The sequence below is a fragment of the Crotalus tigris genome, unplaced genomic scaffold, assembly GCF_016545835.1.
Source record: "Crotalus tigris isolate CLP2741 ecotype Arizona unplaced genomic scaffold, ASM1654583v1 scf7180000019525.322107, whole genome shotgun sequence".
In the NCBI taxonomy this organism is placed as follows: domain Eukaryota; kingdom Metazoa; phylum Chordata; class Lepidosauria; order Squamata; family Viperidae; genus Crotalus; species Crotalus tigris.
In genome coordinates, this window is record NW_024097580.1 from 170,591 (window position 1) to 191,097 (window position 20,507).

General features: G+C 35.1%; 1 protein-coding gene across 1 annotated transcript; it reads left to right on the forward strand.

The window, feature by feature from the left end:
- Positions 1-2,176: 2,176 nt before the first annotated feature.
- LOC120316934 (vomeronasal type-2 receptor 26-like) lies at positions 2,177-17,383 on the forward strand. The gene is made up of 6 exons (XM_039363099.1): positions 2,177-2,394; positions 2,916-3,201; positions 11,839-12,582; positions 15,548-15,775; positions 16,271-16,397; positions 16,485-17,383. The coding sequence occupies exons 1-6, from the start codon at positions 2,177-2,179 to the stop codon at positions 17,381-17,383; spliced, it is 2,502 nt and encodes an 833-aa protein (XP_039219033.1).
- The last annotated feature ends 3,124 nt before the right edge of the window (positions 17,384-20,507 follow it).

Here is a 20,507-nt window from a genome sequence, read left to right on the forward strand (position 1 = left end):
GTCAGCTTCTCTGCTGCTTTTCTAGCTAGGAAGTTACCTGACAGTTTCAATGAAGCCAAATTCATCACCTTCAGCATGTTGGTCTTCTGCAGTGTTTGGCTGTGGTTTATTCCAACCTATCTAAGCAAAAGAGGAAAATATGTGCTGGCAGTGGAGAGCTTCTCCATGATCTCCTACAGTGCTGGATTATTGGCCTGCATCTTTCTTCCCAAGTATTTTATCATTGTGATGAGACCTGAACTGAACAATAAATATCAGGTTATGAAGAGAAAGTTTTAACAACTCTTTTCATTTGCCTGATATCCTTTATATGTAGATTTTGTAGATCTGTTCCACTTGAACATTTAAGATAGAGAACAATGTGCAGTTAGATTTGATTTGCTATGTTGCAATACTTACCCTTTACCTGATATTTGGATAGCTTTTTCCTTCTGGAAGTTAATTGTAAATAGGGATCATGTAAACAAACAAACAAACAAACAAACAAATAAATAACAGTTCAAATTGATTTATTGACATATTTCAGTATGTGATGTTGAGCTCTGACTAAATATATAGGTTAAATGTGAATCATAAATTTGTCTGTACTGGTCATCTTAATTCATATGCACCCTATAATGTGTAAAAAGAAATAGGGTTAAATACAAATAAGGCTTTTGTTTAAACATGGAAAGCCTATGAATTGTTTCTGAAGCAATCAGACAGAGGAAATTCTCTTAAGCCTATTATGTTTATTGGTCACCTACTAAATAGTATAGGATTTCGTTCTTGAGCAGGGCATTGGAATAGAAAAATTCCAAGGTTGCTTTGTTTTTCTATTAAAACATGGGGTACATTTAAAAGATCTTCCAGCTGGCACTCTGTTTTCTCCAATGATATCTCTGACACAAAAATAAATCTAGTAAATTCAAATAAATTCCAGCAGAGGGGCAACTGCTTCAACTTTCTGCCAAGTACATTATACCTCCTGAAGTTGCTGAGTGCTGTTTTCATAAATCTGAAGGGTACTGAATTGAAAGATTGTGGCAAAAACTACCTCCTTCCTTCATTGACCACTGACACCTGCAACTAAAAGCAGTTTTCAAGTTACAATTCCTTAGTGACAGTTCAAAGTTACAATGGACATCTCCATCGCTATGTAACTCCTGTAATGACATCATCACATTTTGAATGCTGAGCAATGAGCCCACATTTATGAGTGCTTGCAACGTCTCAAAGTCATGCAAACATCCGTTATGATTTTTTTGCTGGGCTTATGACCATGATTCTGCACTCAATTAAAGTTGCAAGGTGAGTAGCAAGGAGTAAAACAGTTGTAAGTTGAGTTATACTTACCATGTTATATGAAGAGAGCAAGGGTTTGAGTCCCTACCAAATCTCATTTTTTTCCTCTGTTCGGTGGCTAGTAAACCAATCTTTACTCTGCTGTATGCTTACCACATTGTCATTCCTCTCTTTTTCAATGAAGTCTTCATAAATTAGCATCCTACTGCATCATATGCAATCTTAAACAGTAGAATTCAACCACATGACAACTAAGTATTGCAATAAACACTTAAATTTCTGGAAGAATACATGAACATAATAGCAATGGAATTGAGAGTAGGGAATGGAGAGCAGTGTAGTTTAGTGTAGTGGAAGAAAGGAATGGCATGGCATGGCATGGCATGACATGGTATGGCATAGCATAGCATAGCATAGCATAGCATAGCATAGCATAGCATAGCATAGAACAGAACAGAACAGAATAGAATAGAATACATCTATAGTAATGCTTTTATCCATACATATATTTACATCTCTATTTTGATTTATCGATATAATGATTTTATTTTTGTCTTGCAGCTCATGCACTCCTGCCTCTGGAGGCCCTCACATGTTTTGAAGATGTTCACATATGTGACTGTCTTATTATCATGAAGAAATTAACCAGGTTGTCTCTTCCAAATCCTATGGGACTCCATTAAAACAGGAGGAACTGACACTGAATTATGGTATTTATTGTCCCTATGATATTCCAGCTTATGACTGGGAGCCCCAAAACTCTGTGAGTTGATTTGATAGTATGTTGCATTCACAATTTGTGTCTGAAAAAAATCTTGGTAAGTCTGATCCACTTCAAATAACTTGTGGCAGAGAGAGGCATTTGCACCAAGAAAGAAGACACTCATGGAAGATGTTAGTATTCATGGAGTTACTGTTAATAGTATTGCCTGAAGTGGTATGCAAGGATCCTGGCCTTCAATGTGACTTTCATCAGCCTCTTCCTATTCGGCACACCTATCATCAGCTTGGAGACATTAATATTGCTGGTATTATTTCCGCCTTCTTTGCATCTTCTAGTCCCATTAATTTTATTCAAGATCCTTTTCAGGGATTTCATCATGTAGTTTTGTAAGTATACCATTAATTCATTGTCAAGCTCTGAACCTTGCTGGTATATTACCTGATGCTTGAAATATTTCCTCAAATGGCAAAAATTCCAGAAAGAAACATCTAAAAAAAAGATTCCTAAGTTTATTTTATGTGAAGTTATATTTTACTTTAGTCTCCAGATAATATTGAAATGGAGATCAAATCTCCATTTATAAGAAATCACATCTATTGTAAATATCTATTAATATACAGGAGTGTGGCTTAATTTATGAAGCTGTTACTATCATTAAGAAAGGGGAAGCACATATTTTCATGATCAGTTTTCTCATTTGATATTTCTGTGCTAAAATGTAGCAATTTCCTTCTGCATATAAGTCATTCTTAAAAGCTGTTGTTTGATAGTGGGCCATTCTCACATATAAGAACAAAGAAATAAGAATTATTTCACACATTCCACAAAATGTGTTGTACTGAAGGATTACAAGTGCCATAATGTGAAGCAGGCCTTTCTTAATGATTTTTTAAAAATTGTTTTACAGAATAGTTTTTCAGAATTACCAGCATATTCTGGCTTTAGCCTTTACTATAAAAGAGATCAATGAAAATCCTCATATCCTACCCAACATCACGCTGGGCTTCCACATTTTTAACAGCAATTTTAGTCCAACCTGGGCTTACTTCACCTCAATGGTTCTGCCTTTCACTCAGGGAAAATTCATCCCTAACTACAAGTGTGGGGTCCCAAATATCTTGGCTGCAGTCATTGGGGCACCTGACATCTCTCTTCACATAGCAACTGTGCTCTGCATCTACAAAATTCCTCAGGTAAGATGTGCTGAAGACATACACTACCATTCTGCCATACCCTCACACGTATCTATATGCTTCTCTCTTGTGAAATGGAGAGACCTTTCAGATAACTGCTTAATAAGAGCAGAATAGGAGGTGGGGCGAACTAGCTTGAATGAGCACTGAATTTTTGCCTCATCCAGACTGTCGCAGAGAATTGATTAAGAAATATAACACCCAAATAAGGACTATGAAAATTTAAGAGATTATGAAACGTGAGTTACTTCCCTTGCTTTCCTCCTCAAGTTTGGATTATATTTGATTCAGTTTTGGACATTCTCCCAGAGAAGCTTTGAATTTGGATGTTTGACTAAGAGAGTTGAGAGGCTTTTGAAGGCTGATGGGGAGAGGAGGGGCCCTATGATTGAAGACTGATAGGAGAAAGAATTTGGAGAGAGTTTAAAGGAGTATAGCTGAAAAGATAATAGCTGATTTATAAGTGTACAGTGTGAAGGCTGGTTACTCCCTCCTTCCAGTGTTGAGATCTGGAGAAAGTGAAAATATTAAACACCTTTAAGACAGATCTTTGATAAGGCGTGTGTAATAAAGATAGTTGCTGCCTTTGGATTTTTTTATTTCCATCATGTTGCTTTCATGGAGATAAATTGATAAGGACAAGACAAAGGGAGGAACGTATGTGTATGGACTATAGACTATGTAAAAATTCTTAAAAGGTTAAGAGCTGTTTTTGGTGGTTGGATGTCAAAGCACAGCCATAGTGCAGAAAGTGTTTGGCAAAGACCCAAAGTAGGCCTTAGAGTAGACCTTCAGATTTATGTCTGATTTGAGTGGAAAAAGCCTTAAACATGGATGTGAGGAAAAAATCACCTGAGACGTCAGTGACTCAACCAGATAAACTTGATATTCTCTTACAAGAGTTAAGAGAAATGAAGATAAATATAAAAGAAATAAAGAATGGGAATCCTCCAGGGGAAAACAACTCAAGAAGCTTGGGAAATTTTGAAAAGTGAGATAATAAAGGCTCAGTCTAGCACAATACCAACAAAGAGGAAAAATAACAGCTCTCAGAAGAAACCAGCATGACTGCATAAAGGACTCTCTGTGAAATTGAAAGATAAAAGGGACAAGTACAGAAAGTGGAAAGAGGGACACATAACTAAGTCAGAGTATCAGCAAATAGCCCTAGCCTGCAAAGACGAAGTGAGGAAACTAAGGCTCAAAATGAACTAAGGCTTGCAACCAAAGTCAAAAATAACAAAAAAGCTTCTTTCAACATAAAGAACAAGAAAAAATTGAAGGAAACGATTGGTCCATTGGTGGGTGAAAGTGGCAAGAAGGTGGCTAGCAACAGGGAGAAAGTAGAACTATTTAACTCATTTTTCGCATCTGTCTTTATACAAAGGGAAAAAACCGACCAACCTATCAAAAATAGTGCCATAAAAAACAAAATAGAAATACAAGTTAAGATAGGCAAGAAAATGGTAAGTGAACACCTGTCCAGCCTAGACGAGTTCAAATCATCAGGACCAGATGGATTACACCCCAAGGTTCTCAAGGAACTGGCAGATGTGATCTCAGAACCACTGAACTATATTTTTCAAATATCCTGGAGCACTGGGGAACTACCAGAGGACTGGAAAAGAGCTGATGTAGTTCCCATCTTCAAAAAAGGAAAAAAAGGACCCAGGAAATTACAGACCTATCAGCCTGACCTCAATACCTGGGAAGATTCTGGAAAAGATAATCAAACAATGAATCAGTGAACACCTACAGGCAAACAAAGTCATTGCTAAAAGCCAACATGGGTTTTTCAAAAACAGATCATGCCAGACAAATCTTATTGCCTTCTTTGACCAAGTGACAAAATTAGTGGACCAGAGGAATGCTGTGGATATAATTTACTTAGACTTCAGTAAGGCATTTGACAAAGTAGATCACAACCTACTACTTGATAACATAGAAAAATGTGGGTTAGACAGCATCACCACCAGATGGATCCATAGCTGGCTGACCAGCAATACTCAGCGTGTGGTCCTCATGGAGGGAAGTGTGTAGTGGGGTGCCCCAGGGCTCTGTTCTAGGCCCAGTGCTTTTCAACGAGGGGATCGATGGGGAACTCATCAAATTTGCAGACGACACCAAGCTGGCAGGAATAGCCAACACTCCAGAAGACAGGCTTAGGATACAGGAGGACCTGGACACACTTGAACACTGGGTGCTATCTAACAAAATGAAATTCAATGGTGGAAAAAGTAAGGTTCTACATTTAGGCAAGAAAAACCAAATGTACAGGTGTAGAATAGGGGGTAACTTGCACAACAGTAGTAACTGTGAGAGGGATCTCGGAGTCCTAGTGGCAATCATTTAAATATGAGCCAGCAGTGTGCTGCAGCTGCCAAAAAAGCCAACTCAGTGCTAGGCTACATTAACAGAGGGATAGAATCAAGATCACGTGAAGTATTAATACCACTTTACAATGCCTTGGTAAGGCCACACTTGGAATACTGCATCCAGTTTTGGTCACCATGATGTAAAAAATATGTTGAGACTCTAGAAAGAGTACAGAGAAGAGCAACAAAGATGATTAGGGGACTGGAGGCTAAAACATATAAGGAACGGTTGCTGGAATTGGGTATGTCTAGTTTAATGAAGAGAAGGGGGGACATCATAGCAGTGTTCCAATATCTCAGGGGCTGCCACAAAAAAGAGCGAGTCAAGCTATTCTCCAAGGCACCTGAAGGCAGGACGAGAAGCAATGGATGGAAACTAACCAAAGAGAGAAGCAACCTAGAACTAAGGAGAAACTTCCTGACAGTTAGAACAATTAACCAGTGGAACAACCTGCCTCCAAAAGCGGTGAATGCTCCAACACTGGAAGTTTTCAAGAAGAGACTGGACAGCCATTTGTCTGAAATGGTGTAGGGTTCCTGCCTGAGCAGGGGGGTGGACTCGATGACCTCCAAGGTTTCTTCCAGCTTTATCATTATTATTATAAGACAAATATAATGGAGGATTTGAAGCAAATAAAAGATAAAATGGATAATATTGATATAACAATAACAGATCTGGCAAAACAAAGTCAGGATATGGACACGAAATATTACAGAAGTGAATAATCAGATGGGAGAACATGATAAGGTGTTAAAAAGTCAGACAACTGTAATGCATCAGTTGAAAAAGTATTTTATTGAGATATGTGATTGTCAGCGCCGATATGTCAACGTATATGTTGACATCCGGAGAAAAGTGAAGAAAATGAAGCAAAATTGATTCAAGCAGTACTGGATTGGGCTACCTTGATTCTCCCAGATGTCCCCTTTACAAGATATGATACTGATGCAATACATAGAGTAGGCCCAAAAAGGTTGGGAAGAAAATTGCCGAGAGATATTGTGGTACAACTCTGATTATACGCATAAAAAGAGCAATTGATGCGCAAATTGCAAAACATGTCATCTATAATGTTTGGGGGACATCAGATACAAGTTTTTTTCCAAATTTATACAATGAGACTTTACAATGGAGGAAAGAGATGCGTCACGTTTGTCAAATATTGAAGAAAAATAACATTCACTACAACTAGGGATATCTGGGTTTGTTTTTTTTTTTGAGTTTTTCTTACAGTGGAAGGTTTTACAGAGTTGAAACAAAGGAGGAGGTGATGGAGAAATTAAGGAAGCATGGAATCATTAATAAAGAAGATATTCAGGAGAAAGAGAAACTGGATGAAGCAACAGGAGTTAAATGTTCATAGTAGAGATAGTATCTAAGTATTTGTAATTTTACAATATATGTTTGGGTGTAGAAATTAAGGGTAAAGATGGTCAAGGGAGGTGGAGTGGGCGACCAAAGTCCGTGCAGGGATGGCTACTCTTCCCCCCCCCCCAGAGGTCTGAAGCAGTAGAGAGGAGGAAGATCTCCTGAAGAAGGGAAGGGGGACAATATATATGTATATGGGTGGGTAAGAGATTATTTATGTTTTGGGACAATATGCTTACTTTGTAGTTTTAGTTTTGTAAGATTTATGTTAGAGCACATATGGAGACCAAAGGGAATATGTAATATAAGGAATAGTTAGGGAAATTGTTGAAGGTAGCTACATGGAATGTACATGGCTTGGGGAAAAAATATAAATGAGCAAGAATTGAAAAATCAATCCACAAAGAGAAAATAGATATTGTATTTTTACAAGAAATACATCAAAAGAAAGACGAGGTGAATGAACTTAGGTTATATTGGGCTGATGTAAATGAAAAGGCATTTGGTACATGAAAAGCAAGAGGGGTAGCAATCATGGTGGCTAAAAGATGTGAATTTAAGATAAAAGCCATAAAAAGGGATGATATGGGAAGATTTCCTACAATTCAAGGCTTGATTTATGGACAAGAGGTCACTTTAGCAAATTTGTATGCACCTAATACAAATCAAAGAGAGTTTTATAATAGGGTATATACAGAAATAGAAGAAATAAAAAAAGGTTATGTGATAATGGCAGGTGGTTATAATATGGTTATGGATACAGGAATTGATAAATCTAATCCATCAAAAGCGGAAAGAAAGTATAATAATACAGAGTTAAGAAAATTTATTAATAGAAATAGATTAAAAGATGTTTGGAGAAAATTACATGGCAATCAAAAAAGTTATACATATTTTTCTAGTTGACATAAAAATTTTACAAGAATAGATTATATATTTGTAACATCAGAAATGTTATCTAAAATAATGAAAGCAGAGATAAAAATAATTAAAATATCAGATCATGCAATGGTAACTATGGAAATGGAAATAGATTGTGGTTATAAACAGGCAAATAGATGGAGAATGGATTCAAGGATTTTTAAAACTAAAGAGATTTTAGAGAAAATGGAAAGAGAATTAAAAGACATATGGACTATAAATGAAGAAGGAGGTAGTAATATAGGTGTAATATGGGATGCAATGAAAGCAGTGGCATGAGGTTTAGGGATAAAACATTCTTATAATATAAAAAAACAAAAAGAGAAACATATAAAAAGGTTGGAAGAGGAAATTAAAGAACTAGAGAGTAAATATATAGAAAGTAGAGAGAATAGGATTATGTTACAATCAGTGCTTTTTTTGTAAAAAAAAAAAAAAAAAAAGTAAGGAGTTCCAGAGCCATTTGATGAACCTCTAACTTCTAGTAGGCAAGAGGATCCAAGTTTTGCTTCTGCTAAGTGAAGATCATATTAACAGAATAACAGCTGGAAGGGACCTTACAGGTCTTCTCAGTGGTTTTTTTTTGTAAAAAAAAAAAAAAGGGTTGGAACTCACACATGTCATACAACCCTACAAGGTTCCGTCCAAAAGAGGTGCTGGAACTCCGTTCAGGGCGTTCTATGACAAAAAAAGTCCTGGTTAAAATTATCAGCTAAAAGAAAAGAGTTGCAAAATATTGAGTTAGAACAGGTTCAAAGAAATCTAATTTATTTAAATAGGGAATTTTATGAAAATAGTAATAAAAATTCTAGAATGTTGGCTAGAGCCACACAAGTTAAAAAGGCAAAAAGCCTGATTGGAGTAATAAAGAATGAAAAGGAAGAAAGATGTAACATGATGAGAGAAAAGTTGTTGACATTTAAATGTGAATGCAAGTCAGCCATATATAGAAAAGAATTTAAACTGTAAAATTTGAGAATATGATAAAGAAAGAATGGAATCACAAATAGAAGAGGAGGAGATACTGGAAGTTATTAATACATTGAAAATAAGTAAAGCACCAGGGTTAGGTGGGCTAGGCGCAGAATATTATAAAATTTTAAAGGATTATTGGTACCGAAGATGAGGTTAATGTTTAATAAAATAATGGAAGGGGAAATTATTCCAAATTCCTCGAAGCAATCTCTGATAGTATTGATAGTGAAACCTAATAAAGATCTTACAAACCCAGGATCATATAGAACAATATCCCTTATAAATCATGATGCTAAGATTTTTACAGCAATATTGACAAATAGATTGAATACATTTATAGAGAATTATATTAAAAATGATCAGTGTGGATTTATAAGAGGCTGACAAATATCAGATTTATAAGAAGGGTATTAAATTTAGGCTATTACATAAAGAATCAAAAATTAAAGGCTGGTTTATTAGAATTAGATGTTTTTAAGGCCTTTGATTGTGTGGCATGGCCTACATTGAAAATATTAACAGAGAAGTTAGGCTTTGGGAAAAAAAATAGAAAGGTGATAAGTCAACTATACTCAGAGAATAAGGCGAGAATAGTCATAAATGATGGTGTTACAGAGACAATAACCTGAAGCCGGGGAACGAGACAGGGTTGCCCCTTATCCCCAGTTCTATTTGTCTTATTGATGGAGGTTTGGGCAAATGCAATCAGGAAAGATTCATTGATTGAAGGAATTGGTGTACATAAGAAAACTAAAATAAATTTATTTGCAGATGATACATTACTAATGTTTCAAAATCCCATAGCTACTATAGAGAGGATATATTTACATTTGAATGAATTTCGTAAATATAGTGGATTGCAAATAAACTGGGAAAAATCAGAAATGATTTTATATAATCATAGTAATGAAGAACTGGATGTATTGAAAGAAAAATATAAATTAAAAATAGTAGATAGTATTGACATCCTAAAAATATTCAAGAATTAAAGAAGATAAATTATGAGAAGTTAAAGAAAGATATAAAAGATAAAATGGATAACTATAAAAAATAAAATTATCATGGTTCAGAATAATTGCAGCAATAAAAATGAAAGTTTTACCGAAAATTATTTTTTTGTTTGTTTTGGATGATCCCAATTAAGTTTTCGGATAAAGAATTAAAGGAAATACAGAGATTGCTGGAGGTGTATTGTAATGGAGGTAAGAGAGCAAGAATCAGTAAAGCATTATGGTATGAACCATTAAAAAAGGGTGGGCTGGGTCTTCCAAATGTTAGAAATTATTGTGTAGCTAATCAATTAAGGGTGTTCCCAGATATTATAGTAGTAAATAGAGATTTATTATGGAGCGATATAGTATTGAACAAATTAAGGGAAATAGGCGATCCTATAGAAACCTATTGGTTTAAAAAGGATATTAAAAAAAATTGTTAAGAGAATTCAAAATCCCCTTTTAAAAAAAATTGATAGAATTTTGGAATAAGTGGAGATATCAGTTAATGCCAGGAATTTCTCCTTTAACAGTAGAAATGGAGAAATTCCCTAAGATTGAACTGAAATATTGGATTAGTAAATTAAAAAAAAAAACATCAGATATATAAATGGGAAGACTGGAAAAACAAGATAAAGAATATAATACAATTAAAGAATGTTTTATCAGATACTAAATTAAATTGGTGGAATTTAATATAGTTAGAAAAATGGATAAAAAGGAAGAAAAATTAGAGGTGAAAGATAGACTGTTAACAAAATTTGAAATGATTATAAAAGAAAGTGAGGAAAATGAAGTATATATAGGTAAAGGAAGAATTGGGAAAATATACAGAATATTAACTAAACTAGAAGATCAGGCAAAAGGTTTAAAATTAATCTGGGAAACTGATTTAGGAGAAATAAACGATAAAGATTGGAAAAATATTTGGAACAGAAGAGTATATAAGAATATGTCAGTTAGAGTTAAGGAAAATGGATATAAAGTGATATGGAGATGGTACCTAACACCACGTAAATTAAATCAAATAGATGTTAAATATACAAATATTTGCTGGAGGTGCAAGAAAGAGATTGGAACATATAAATATATGTGGTGGGATTGTGATAGTGCACAAAAGATATGGGACATGGTGTTTAGGGAAATTAGAGAAATTTTGAATGTAAATTTAGATATGTCACCGAGAATTGCATTACTGTTACTGGTGGAAAAACAAGATATAAATGAAGCAAAAAAGGAATTGACTGTAAATTTGATAATAGCAGCTTGATTACTCATGGTTAAATATTGAAGGCAGAATTAGGTTATTCAAAGAAATGAGTGATGTAATGAAATATGGAATATGGCAATAAATGATAAATTAACAACAGAAATTAAATTTAAAAAGGGATGATTAAAGTAAATAATTATAATGAAATATGGGATAAATTTATAAAAACAGTATTGGTGGAAGGTAAAGGGAATAAACCTGCTCAAGAATATATGCTGTTTTGAAGGGGATAAGGGCACATTTGAAATATATTGTATATTGTTAGTTGTTATATGAGAAGAAATATAGGTAATAAAAATGGATTCCAGGGGTGTGGATGCACTGTAGTATTTGTATTTTATATAATTTTTTATTTAGATTTATATATGTTATGTTTATATTATTTGTATTTGAATAAAATAAAATTTTAAAAAATATTAAAAAAATAAGAGCAGAATAGCACCATGAGTAATTGTAACTGAATATATGGTGAGGATATTTGATCCAGCAAAACATTCCCCAATTCCAGACATTGAACTAAGGTTCAAATTTCAAATATTCACAATGACACTACTTCCAAAAAATGTATTTACTGATATCTCAAGAGAGACATCTTGGTTGATATTTCCTAATAAATAGAAATAGTTGCATAATATTTCTTATTTCTTATAAGAATACCCAAAGACTGAAATGATTGTATTTGTTTTCAGAGGCTCATATAGACTTTCGGAATTGCATATGTTTATCTTTCTCTAGTTGACCTATGGCTCTGCCCCTGTCATGGATAAAGAGACTCAAGCAGTTTTCTTCCAACAAATGTTTCCGAATGAATCCCACCAACGCAAGGGCCTCCTGCAGTTATTGCTCTATTTTAGTTGGCTCTGGATTGGAATTCTTGTAGTAAAGGATGAGAAAGGAGAGAAATTTCTCCAGGAGGTGCTCTTAACATTTTCCGAGTATGGCATCTGCATTGAATTCATAGAAGAGTTCCCAAATGTAGCTTTTTACAGTGATTTTACTGATACCATTGATGAAGGATTACATATATACCATGTTCTCATGAACAGCACAACCAATGTGATAATCTTATATGGTGAAATTCAGTCCTTATCAGTTCTGAGAACTTTCCTCCAGTTTTCAGAAGTGGAGGATATACCAAAGAAGAATAAGATCTGGCTTATAACAGCTCAGAAAGATTACACTTCAATTGCCGTTCATAAATTTTGGGATATCCATTTCCTACATGGTGCTTTATCCTTTGCAGTTCACACAAAAGAAGTCCAAAACTTCCAGGAATTTCTTCAAAATCTAAATCCAAGCAACAATCAGAATGATCATTTTCGGAAAGTTTTCTGGGAACAGGCATTCAGTTGTTTCTTCTCAAACTCAAAAATGGAGGAGTCTGACAAAAAATGTACCGGACAGGAGAAGCTTGACACTCTTCCCACATCTGTGTTTGAAACATGCATGAGTGGCCAGAGTTACAATATTTACAATGCAGTCTATGCTGTGGCACATACTTTGCAATCTCTCTCTCTGTCCAAATCTAGAGAAACAACAGTGGTGAAAGAAAGAAGGAAACATTTTCACAATCAAGTCTGGTGGAAGGTAAGTTTGTAAGCAGAGTAGTGCAGAAACCACCATATTTGTAGCTGCAACCTGTGTCCATAAACTCTAGCAAACAATATTATCCAGGGATATTGACCTCTAAAAACCCAGACATTAGATGTGAGAATGGATTAACTAATTAAAATATTCATATGCGGATATTAAAATTGCAAATAGCATTCTGGAAAATTTCTTAGAATATGCTTCTCTCCATGGAATTAACTGTCTCTCAAGCCCAAACCAAGAATGGCATATGGTAATTCTTCTAAGCTGATTTCTTCTTGTTTTACATCTATAGATAAAATCTTGCCAATCTGAGCACTCTACTATCTGTATCTACAATTTACTCTGTGAATTATTTTTTTTATTGAAAAGTTTTATACAAAATTTTAGTACAATACAATATTCCCCCTCTACCTCCCCCCAACCCTAACCCTCCCCCCTCACTTCCCAGAGCTGATTACAGGGTTAAAAAAAATAAGCAAACAAATTCTAGCTAAACTTATCCAACTATAGAAATAATAAAATCCCTAGAATACTTTAACTCAAATACAAAAGAAAAATTTAAAGCAAAAACATAAATAACAATATAAATAATTCCCACTTTAAGCTTTAAATTATTCAAAAACTAAATAATACTTTCTAAACCCATATTTATTTTGTACAAAATTTATCCATCTTCTCCACACAGGGATGTATCTTTCTTGTGAATGATCCTTCAAGTAAGCAGAAATTTTAGCCATTTCTGCTAAATTAGAAACTGTAAGCAACCATTCTTCTATAATAGGCAAAGAATCTTTCTTCCAATATTGTCCAACCAATAACCTTGCCGCCGTAATAAGATTCAACATTAAAATAGTTTCTTTAACATCACAATCTACAATAATACCTAACAAGAATAATTGTGGTGAAAACTTTATCTTTCTATTAAAAATCTTCTGAATGTTCCACCAAATCTTAATCCAAAAGGCTTTTATGTATCTGCACGTCCACCAAATATGATAATAAGTTGCATCCAAGCACATCCACATCTCCAACACTTAGGCTGTAGATTAGGATACATGCGAGACAACTTTTGTGGATCCAAATGCCACCTATAAAATATTTTATAATAATTTTCTCGTAAATTTTGAGCCTGAGTAAACTTCACATTCCCAACCCAAATTGCCTCCCATGTATCTAATGAAATCGGCTCTTGAAAATTTTGATTTTCAGACAATCTTTAACTAATTCCGTCTCTGAATGCAATTCCACTAAAACATTATAAACTCTCTTTATATGAGCTCGATTTTGATCTCTAATTTGTTTTATCAAATTCTCATCTTCTGAAGTGAAACCAACCTTTTGGTCTAAACTCCATCTATCTAACAATTGCCTATACTGAAACCAAGAGTAAACAATATTTTCTTGCCTTAATTCATCTAGCAATTTTAATTGCCAATTCTTCCCTTCCAATTTAAGCAATTGATTATAAGAAATCCTATCCAACTTCACACCTCTCAATATCCCCTCTACTGTGTGTCCAGGAATCCCCCAAATTGGTGTTTTATAATTTAATCTATAATAATATTTCTTCCAGACATGCAATAGAGCAGTTCTTAAAATATTACTCTGTGAATTATTAAGAAGCGGCTACCTTCCTCCTCTTTCTCTCAGACATAATATCCAACGTGAATTGGATAATTTATTTTTCTGAAATGCAATCCCTTCCTCCTGGGACTTATTATACATTCCATCACTGTTCCATAAATTGTCTATTTAAAAAAATGGAAGGAGGTATTTTACTCCCTCGACATGATATGCTGAAGCTGGGTTTGTTTGTTTGTTGTTATATATGCTTTATTTGAAATGTTTGCATATAGTCAAAGTTCATTGATTATTGAAAGTACAATCATGCCCTTATCTTCCCATCCAATTCACGTGTGGAAGAGGAAGGACTGATATATTGTGACTCTTACTCAAACAAGATTCAGCATGCTGAAATGTTCCCTTTCTATGAGGCATAGGGTTCTGACCTCTTCATAGACCATTTAAGAGCCACTTCCATTTCTACACCCAGTTGTTCACAACAAAACATGCATAGTTTTAGAGCAAATGGATGCAGAAGAATGAAGGCAGCCTTATATTTTTTTCAGAACACAATTCTAAAAGAAACCAGAAAAAGAGTGAAGGTGTTTTTAATATTTCAGGCGGTTAATAAAAGAGGGCCAAGGTGGGATGTTATTTTGAGCTTACTTTTTCTGAGACATATGTTCTCCCATGGGATGAAACAATCATAGATTTCAAATGATGGACAGTTAAGCCATCATATTCAGCATTAATGTAGGATTTTAAATTCCAGCAACTCCTGCAGATGTTAACTCTGCTTCTACTCTAATGTATCCAATAAAAGAAATGTCATCTTCCATTATATTGTAAATTTTACAGACAACCCTTGCTTAATGATGGCAATTGGGAACTGAATTTCCATTGTTAAGTGATGCAGTTATAAAGTGCATTTGACTATGTGGTTTAGCAACAACAGTTCTGGCAGACCCCAGTTACCATTGTTAAGTGAGGACTGCATTGTTTTTTAAGCATGGACTTCATGGGATCACAACCTCCAATTTCCTTCTTGCTTCCCCATTGATTTGCTTGTGGAAGGCCAGCAAGATACTGTTGATTGCAAATCACAATCAAGTAACTGTGGGATACCAGACAGTCAGAAATCCCGGCCAGTTGCTGAGTTCCAGGATTGTGATCATATGAGCACATTCATAAAGAAACATTCATATATATGCTTTGAGTATACAAATTATTTCTCTCTCCCTCTGTCCTGTTCTCTCTTTTTCCGTCTCTGAATGTCTCTTTGTTTCAGGTTCATTTTTTTCTGAGACGTGTCAGATTCAATAATAGTGTTGGTGAAAAGATCTCCTTTGATAAAAATGGAGAATTCATTGGTGGATATGATATTATCAACTGGATCACATTCCCAAACCAGTCCTTTCTTAGAGTCAAAGTTGGAATGATAGATCCTACAACTTCAGCAGACAAGTTCTTCAATATTTCTGTCGATTCCATTATGTGGCCAGTAGGCTTTAATCAGGTTAGCTTTTAGAATCTAGATTATACTGCCTTCATTTAGTGATAAAAGTCTCAGAGCACCATTTCTGACTACTCTAGGTACAAACATCCCAGGGAAGGAAAACATTATCTGTAAGAATGTTTACTTTTCTACTAGTTTGTACTTTTTACTTTGGCCCTTTGTTAATTCTGGATAATAGTTTTCATAGTTTTCAAGTAAAAGTTGCAAACCAGCATACTAGATTTCATCAGTTTAGTGACTTGATTGGTGAGAAATCATCTTTAACTAGCCAGCACCAAAAATACCTTTGGAGAGAGGTGATGATGGTTATACAAGGCCATAGATGTCAATAATTGTAGATATTTAATTAATTATTATTTCAGACAAAATGCATCTCAAAATTATGTCATCATACTACTTCTGCTTTTCATTCTGTTGATTCTACATGACCAGTATCTCTCCAAGCACTTCTTTTCCCCTCTGTATCATAAAATATTCCTCTTCATTCATTGATAGGCATTACCTTTATCTTTGTGTAATGATCCTTGTGAGACAGGCTACAGCAAGGCCAAGAAAGAAGGGGAGTCCTTTTGCTGCTATGATTGCCACCTATGTCCAGAAGGGAAAATATCAAAGGAGAAGGGTAGGAAATTTTCAAATATAATGGGACTAAGCCAAGATGGCACAACACTATAATTCTCTATATCAATTCACCTGCATTCTTTTTCAGATATACATGACTGCTCTCCATGTCCAGAAGATCAATATCCAAATCCTGACAAAAATATGTGCCTTCCAAAGCGGATCACCTTTTTGTCCTATGAAGAACCCTTGGGAATCAGTCTGACTGTTCTTTCTCTTTGCTTTTCATCGATAACAACTTTGGTAATCACAATTTTTGCAAAAAACAAAGACACTCCTATTGTCAAAGCCAACAACCGGAATCTCACCTACAGTCTCTTAGTTTCCCTCCTTCTCTCTTTCCTTTGTGTCTTTCTATTTATTGGGAGACCTGATAAGATTGTGTGTCTCCTTCGACAACCAGCTTTTGGCCTCATCTTTTCTGTGGCAGTTTCTTGTATATTGGCCAAAACCTTTGTTGTGGTTCTAGCATTCATGGCCACCAAACCTGGTTCCAAATTGAGGAAATGGGTGGGGGGAAGAATGGTCAGTTTCATTCTTCTATCCTGCTCCCTTGTACAAGTATGTTTTTGTGCTGTGTGGCTGATAATGTTCCCACCATATCCAGATTTTGATGCACATTCCATGTATGAAGAAGTCATCATGGAATGCAATGAAAACTCAGTCATGTTCTGCTGTGTTTTGGGCTTTATGGGTTTTCTTGCTCTGCTTAGCTTCTCTGCTGCTTTTCTAGCTAGGAAGTTACCTGACAGTTTCAATGAAGCCAAATTCATCACCTTCAGCATGTTGGTCTTCTGCAGTGTTTGGCTGTGCTTTATTCCAACCTATCTAAGCACAAAGGGAAAATATACATTAGCTGTGGAGATGTTCTCCATGATCTCCTCTAGTGCTGGCTTATTGGTGTGTATCTTTTTCCCCAAGTGTTTTATCATATTGATCAGACCCGAACTGAACAATAAACAACAGCTGATGAAAAGAAAGTTTTAGGAAAGATAGTCTTTGTATGTCCAGGTTAGAGATCTTCCTCACTTGCCCTTTGAAGCCAGTGAGCAATGTACAGTTAGATTGGCCTGCTGTGTTGCAAAGCCGACCTTGTCCCTGAGATTTGGGTAATTCAAAACTTTTTTTTTTTACTTCTGAAAGACAATTAAAGATGAGAAGCATAAAACCTTTATAAAGAACAGATAGAATTTGATCAAATACTTTTGAAAACAGATGAAAATTTGATTAAGAAACTTTATAGATTTCTGCTAAAATGGAAGATGGAAGAAGAACAAGTGAAAGAGACAATGATAGTATGGGCAAAAAAACTTTGGATATTCTATAGATTTAGAAGCTTGGCAAAAACTATGGGACAGGAACATCAAATTGACTAAAGCAGCTTCATATAAAGAAAATTTGTATAAAATGTTTTACAGATGGCACATGACACCAGTTAAGTTAGCGAAAATGTTTAAAAATGCTTCGAATTACTGTTGGAAGTATAAACAAAAACCAGGCACTTATTATCACATCTGGTGGGTGTGTCCCAGTGCAAAGAAATTCTGACGTAAGATTCATATATGGCTGGAAAAGATAACTAAAATACATATATAATTTAGGCCAGAATTGTTTCTGCTAGGAATACTAGGATTTAATTATGGGAAAGAGAAAGAGTATTTAATATTACATATATTGACAGCTGCGAGAATAGCATTTGCCCAATACTGGAAAAATGAAGATCTACCACCCGATGAGATTATAATTAGAAAAATTTTAGAATGTGCAGAAATGGATAGATTAACGTTAGAGATTAAGGAAAAAGAAGACTCAGTCTATTATAAAACATGGGAAAACTTTTATCAATGGTTAGCAAAATGAGATAATGAAACTGAAATTTATTAAGATGATTGATTTCTTCTTTTGATTAATTGATATGCTTTATAATTTCTGTTATTTTTGTTGTCTACAGTTACTGATCAAAATATTAGCCCTGTGGAGTACTTGTATCCAGATGATAGTTTGCTTGCTAAAGCGTGAAATGTTATTGGAGCAACCCCATTGTTCTACCCATTCTCACCCTAAATCCTCCCTTAAACCCTACTCTGAACCCCACCACTCATAATGACCCTGGCTTTTCCCTACCCTGAATATTTAAATAAAATTTTTATTAAAAAAACAAACAAAAAACATGTAATAAAGAAACAAATAAATGATAATATTATTTTTTGTGATATTTCAGTATGTGATAGACATCTCTGACTCAATATATAGATTAAATTTGAATTATAATTTTTTCTTTACTGGTCATCCAAATTTATATGCACTCTTGGACATGTAAAAGAAGTGGGGATTAAGTACAAATGAGACTTTCATTTAAACAAGGAATGCCAATTATTTGTTTCTAAAGCAGTCAAATAGCCAACTGACTGCTTTAGAAACAAATTATGGAACATAATTATTAAGGAAAGGATGCAAAAAGAGGGACAAAATGAAATGTGAATGACAAAAATTAAAATATTTTAAAAATTATTTTAAATAATGAAATTAAATTATTGAATTGTCCTTCAGCGAGTTGGCCGTGGTGAGCTGGCTGCAGTGAGTTGACCATGGTGAGTTGGAAGCAGTGATATGGTAAGTTGGTTGTGGTAACCTGGCCATAAGTTTTCTCCTCAGTATCAAAACCAATGAAATCTCTGGCACAAAAATAATTCTAGTAAATTCAAATAAATTCCATCAGAAATCCAGTACATACTTTTATCCAATTTACATAATGATCTCTTTCTAGGAAATTCAAATGAGTATGGTAACTGTGTAAACAGTACATTCTATTGTTATGTGTCTGTTTTAGTAGATAGAGTGTTGCAGCACTTGTATGAGAGGCATATGGTAATTCTAAATGCCGACTGATGAGTTACTTGAATGAGCCTGGGTTGGAATTTGCAGAGAACTTGGAATCTGGTTATCTGAGGAACCATCTCACTCGAATGGGATTAGCTCATCCAAGCCATGGTGCCATAAGAGGCATGCTGTGTATGATGGGTGGTTTAGGAGAAGAGCATTTTCTACCATGGTGCCCACCCTTTGAAGCTTGTGTCCCCAAGATTAGATCAACACCCACCATTGTGGTCTTCTGAAATAGGTTGGATATCAGGTTGCCCCTATAGTTACCATGTTTGCCCAAAAGAAAGACCTATCTCAAAAATAAGCCCTAGCTTGATTTGGGAGGGGGGAGTAATATAAACTCTACTTCAAAAATAAGCTCTAGTTTTGGGGTGAGGCACACACCTAAAAATCAATCCCCACACTCACTTACCTTGCATCCAGGCCTTTCCTCACTGGCCCATATCTTCTGTGGCATTCCCAGGCCTTCATTTTTCAGTCAGAGGCCTTTCCAGAAGACCAGTGCAGCCAAGAACCGAACTATGGATTAAATCTTCTGGAAATGCCTCTGACTGCAAAATGCAGGCCAGAGCTCCATTCTCAGCTGCAGAACGAAGCTGCTCCTTTGGCTGCCGAAGACGTGGGCTGGCTGACTGGGGCTGCCAGTGCTGGAGGTGAGTGGAAAAATAAGACCTAGTGCCTCTTTTGGAGGCAAAAAATAAAATAAAATAAGACCAGGTCTTATTTTTAGGGAAACATGGTAATAGATCTTTCATTCAGTTAAATTTGAATGTTAATTGAATTTTAAATTTATGGTCTGCATTTAATGTTTTAATGTTTTGTATGATATTTGATTGAATGACTGTAAGCTACCTAGATTTCTATGTTGTGAGATGACCAGCATAGAAGTTAAATAATTAATTCTTTGTTGGGGCTACAGTAGCAGAGATAACATATAGTCCACTGATGGTGAACCTTTTAGAGACCGAGTGTCCCAAAACTGGCCCTGTCCCCCATCCCCTGCCCCACCTGCCCGCAGGGCCACTCACTACCTCTAGGGTCCTCTGCAGATCACCCAGATAGCCCAGCAACACTATGAATGTTCTATGAAGAGACTACAATATAGGCTTTATGGTTATTAGTGGAGAACTGATTCCCTAGTCAAGTTTCTAAAAGAATTAAACAAAACTGTATTCTGACTCTTATATTCTTTAATTTTTAAACTAACTCTACGGTATGAGTCCTTACC

Bases quoted from the DNA above. Each gene is read 5' to 3' on its own strand.
- LOC120316934 (XM_039363099.1), top strand. From the start codon at position 2,177: ATGTTAGTATTCATGGAGTTACTGTTAATAGTATTGCCTGAAGTGGTA. The intron at 2,395-2,915 runs GTAAGTATACCA...ATTGTTTTACAG, and splicing joins GGATTTCATCATGTAGTTTT to AATAGTTTTTCAGAATTACC. The intron at 12,583-15,547 runs GTCTATGCTGTG...TCTTTGTTTCAG, and splicing joins GTTACAATATTTACAATGCA to GTTCATTTTTTTCTGAGACG.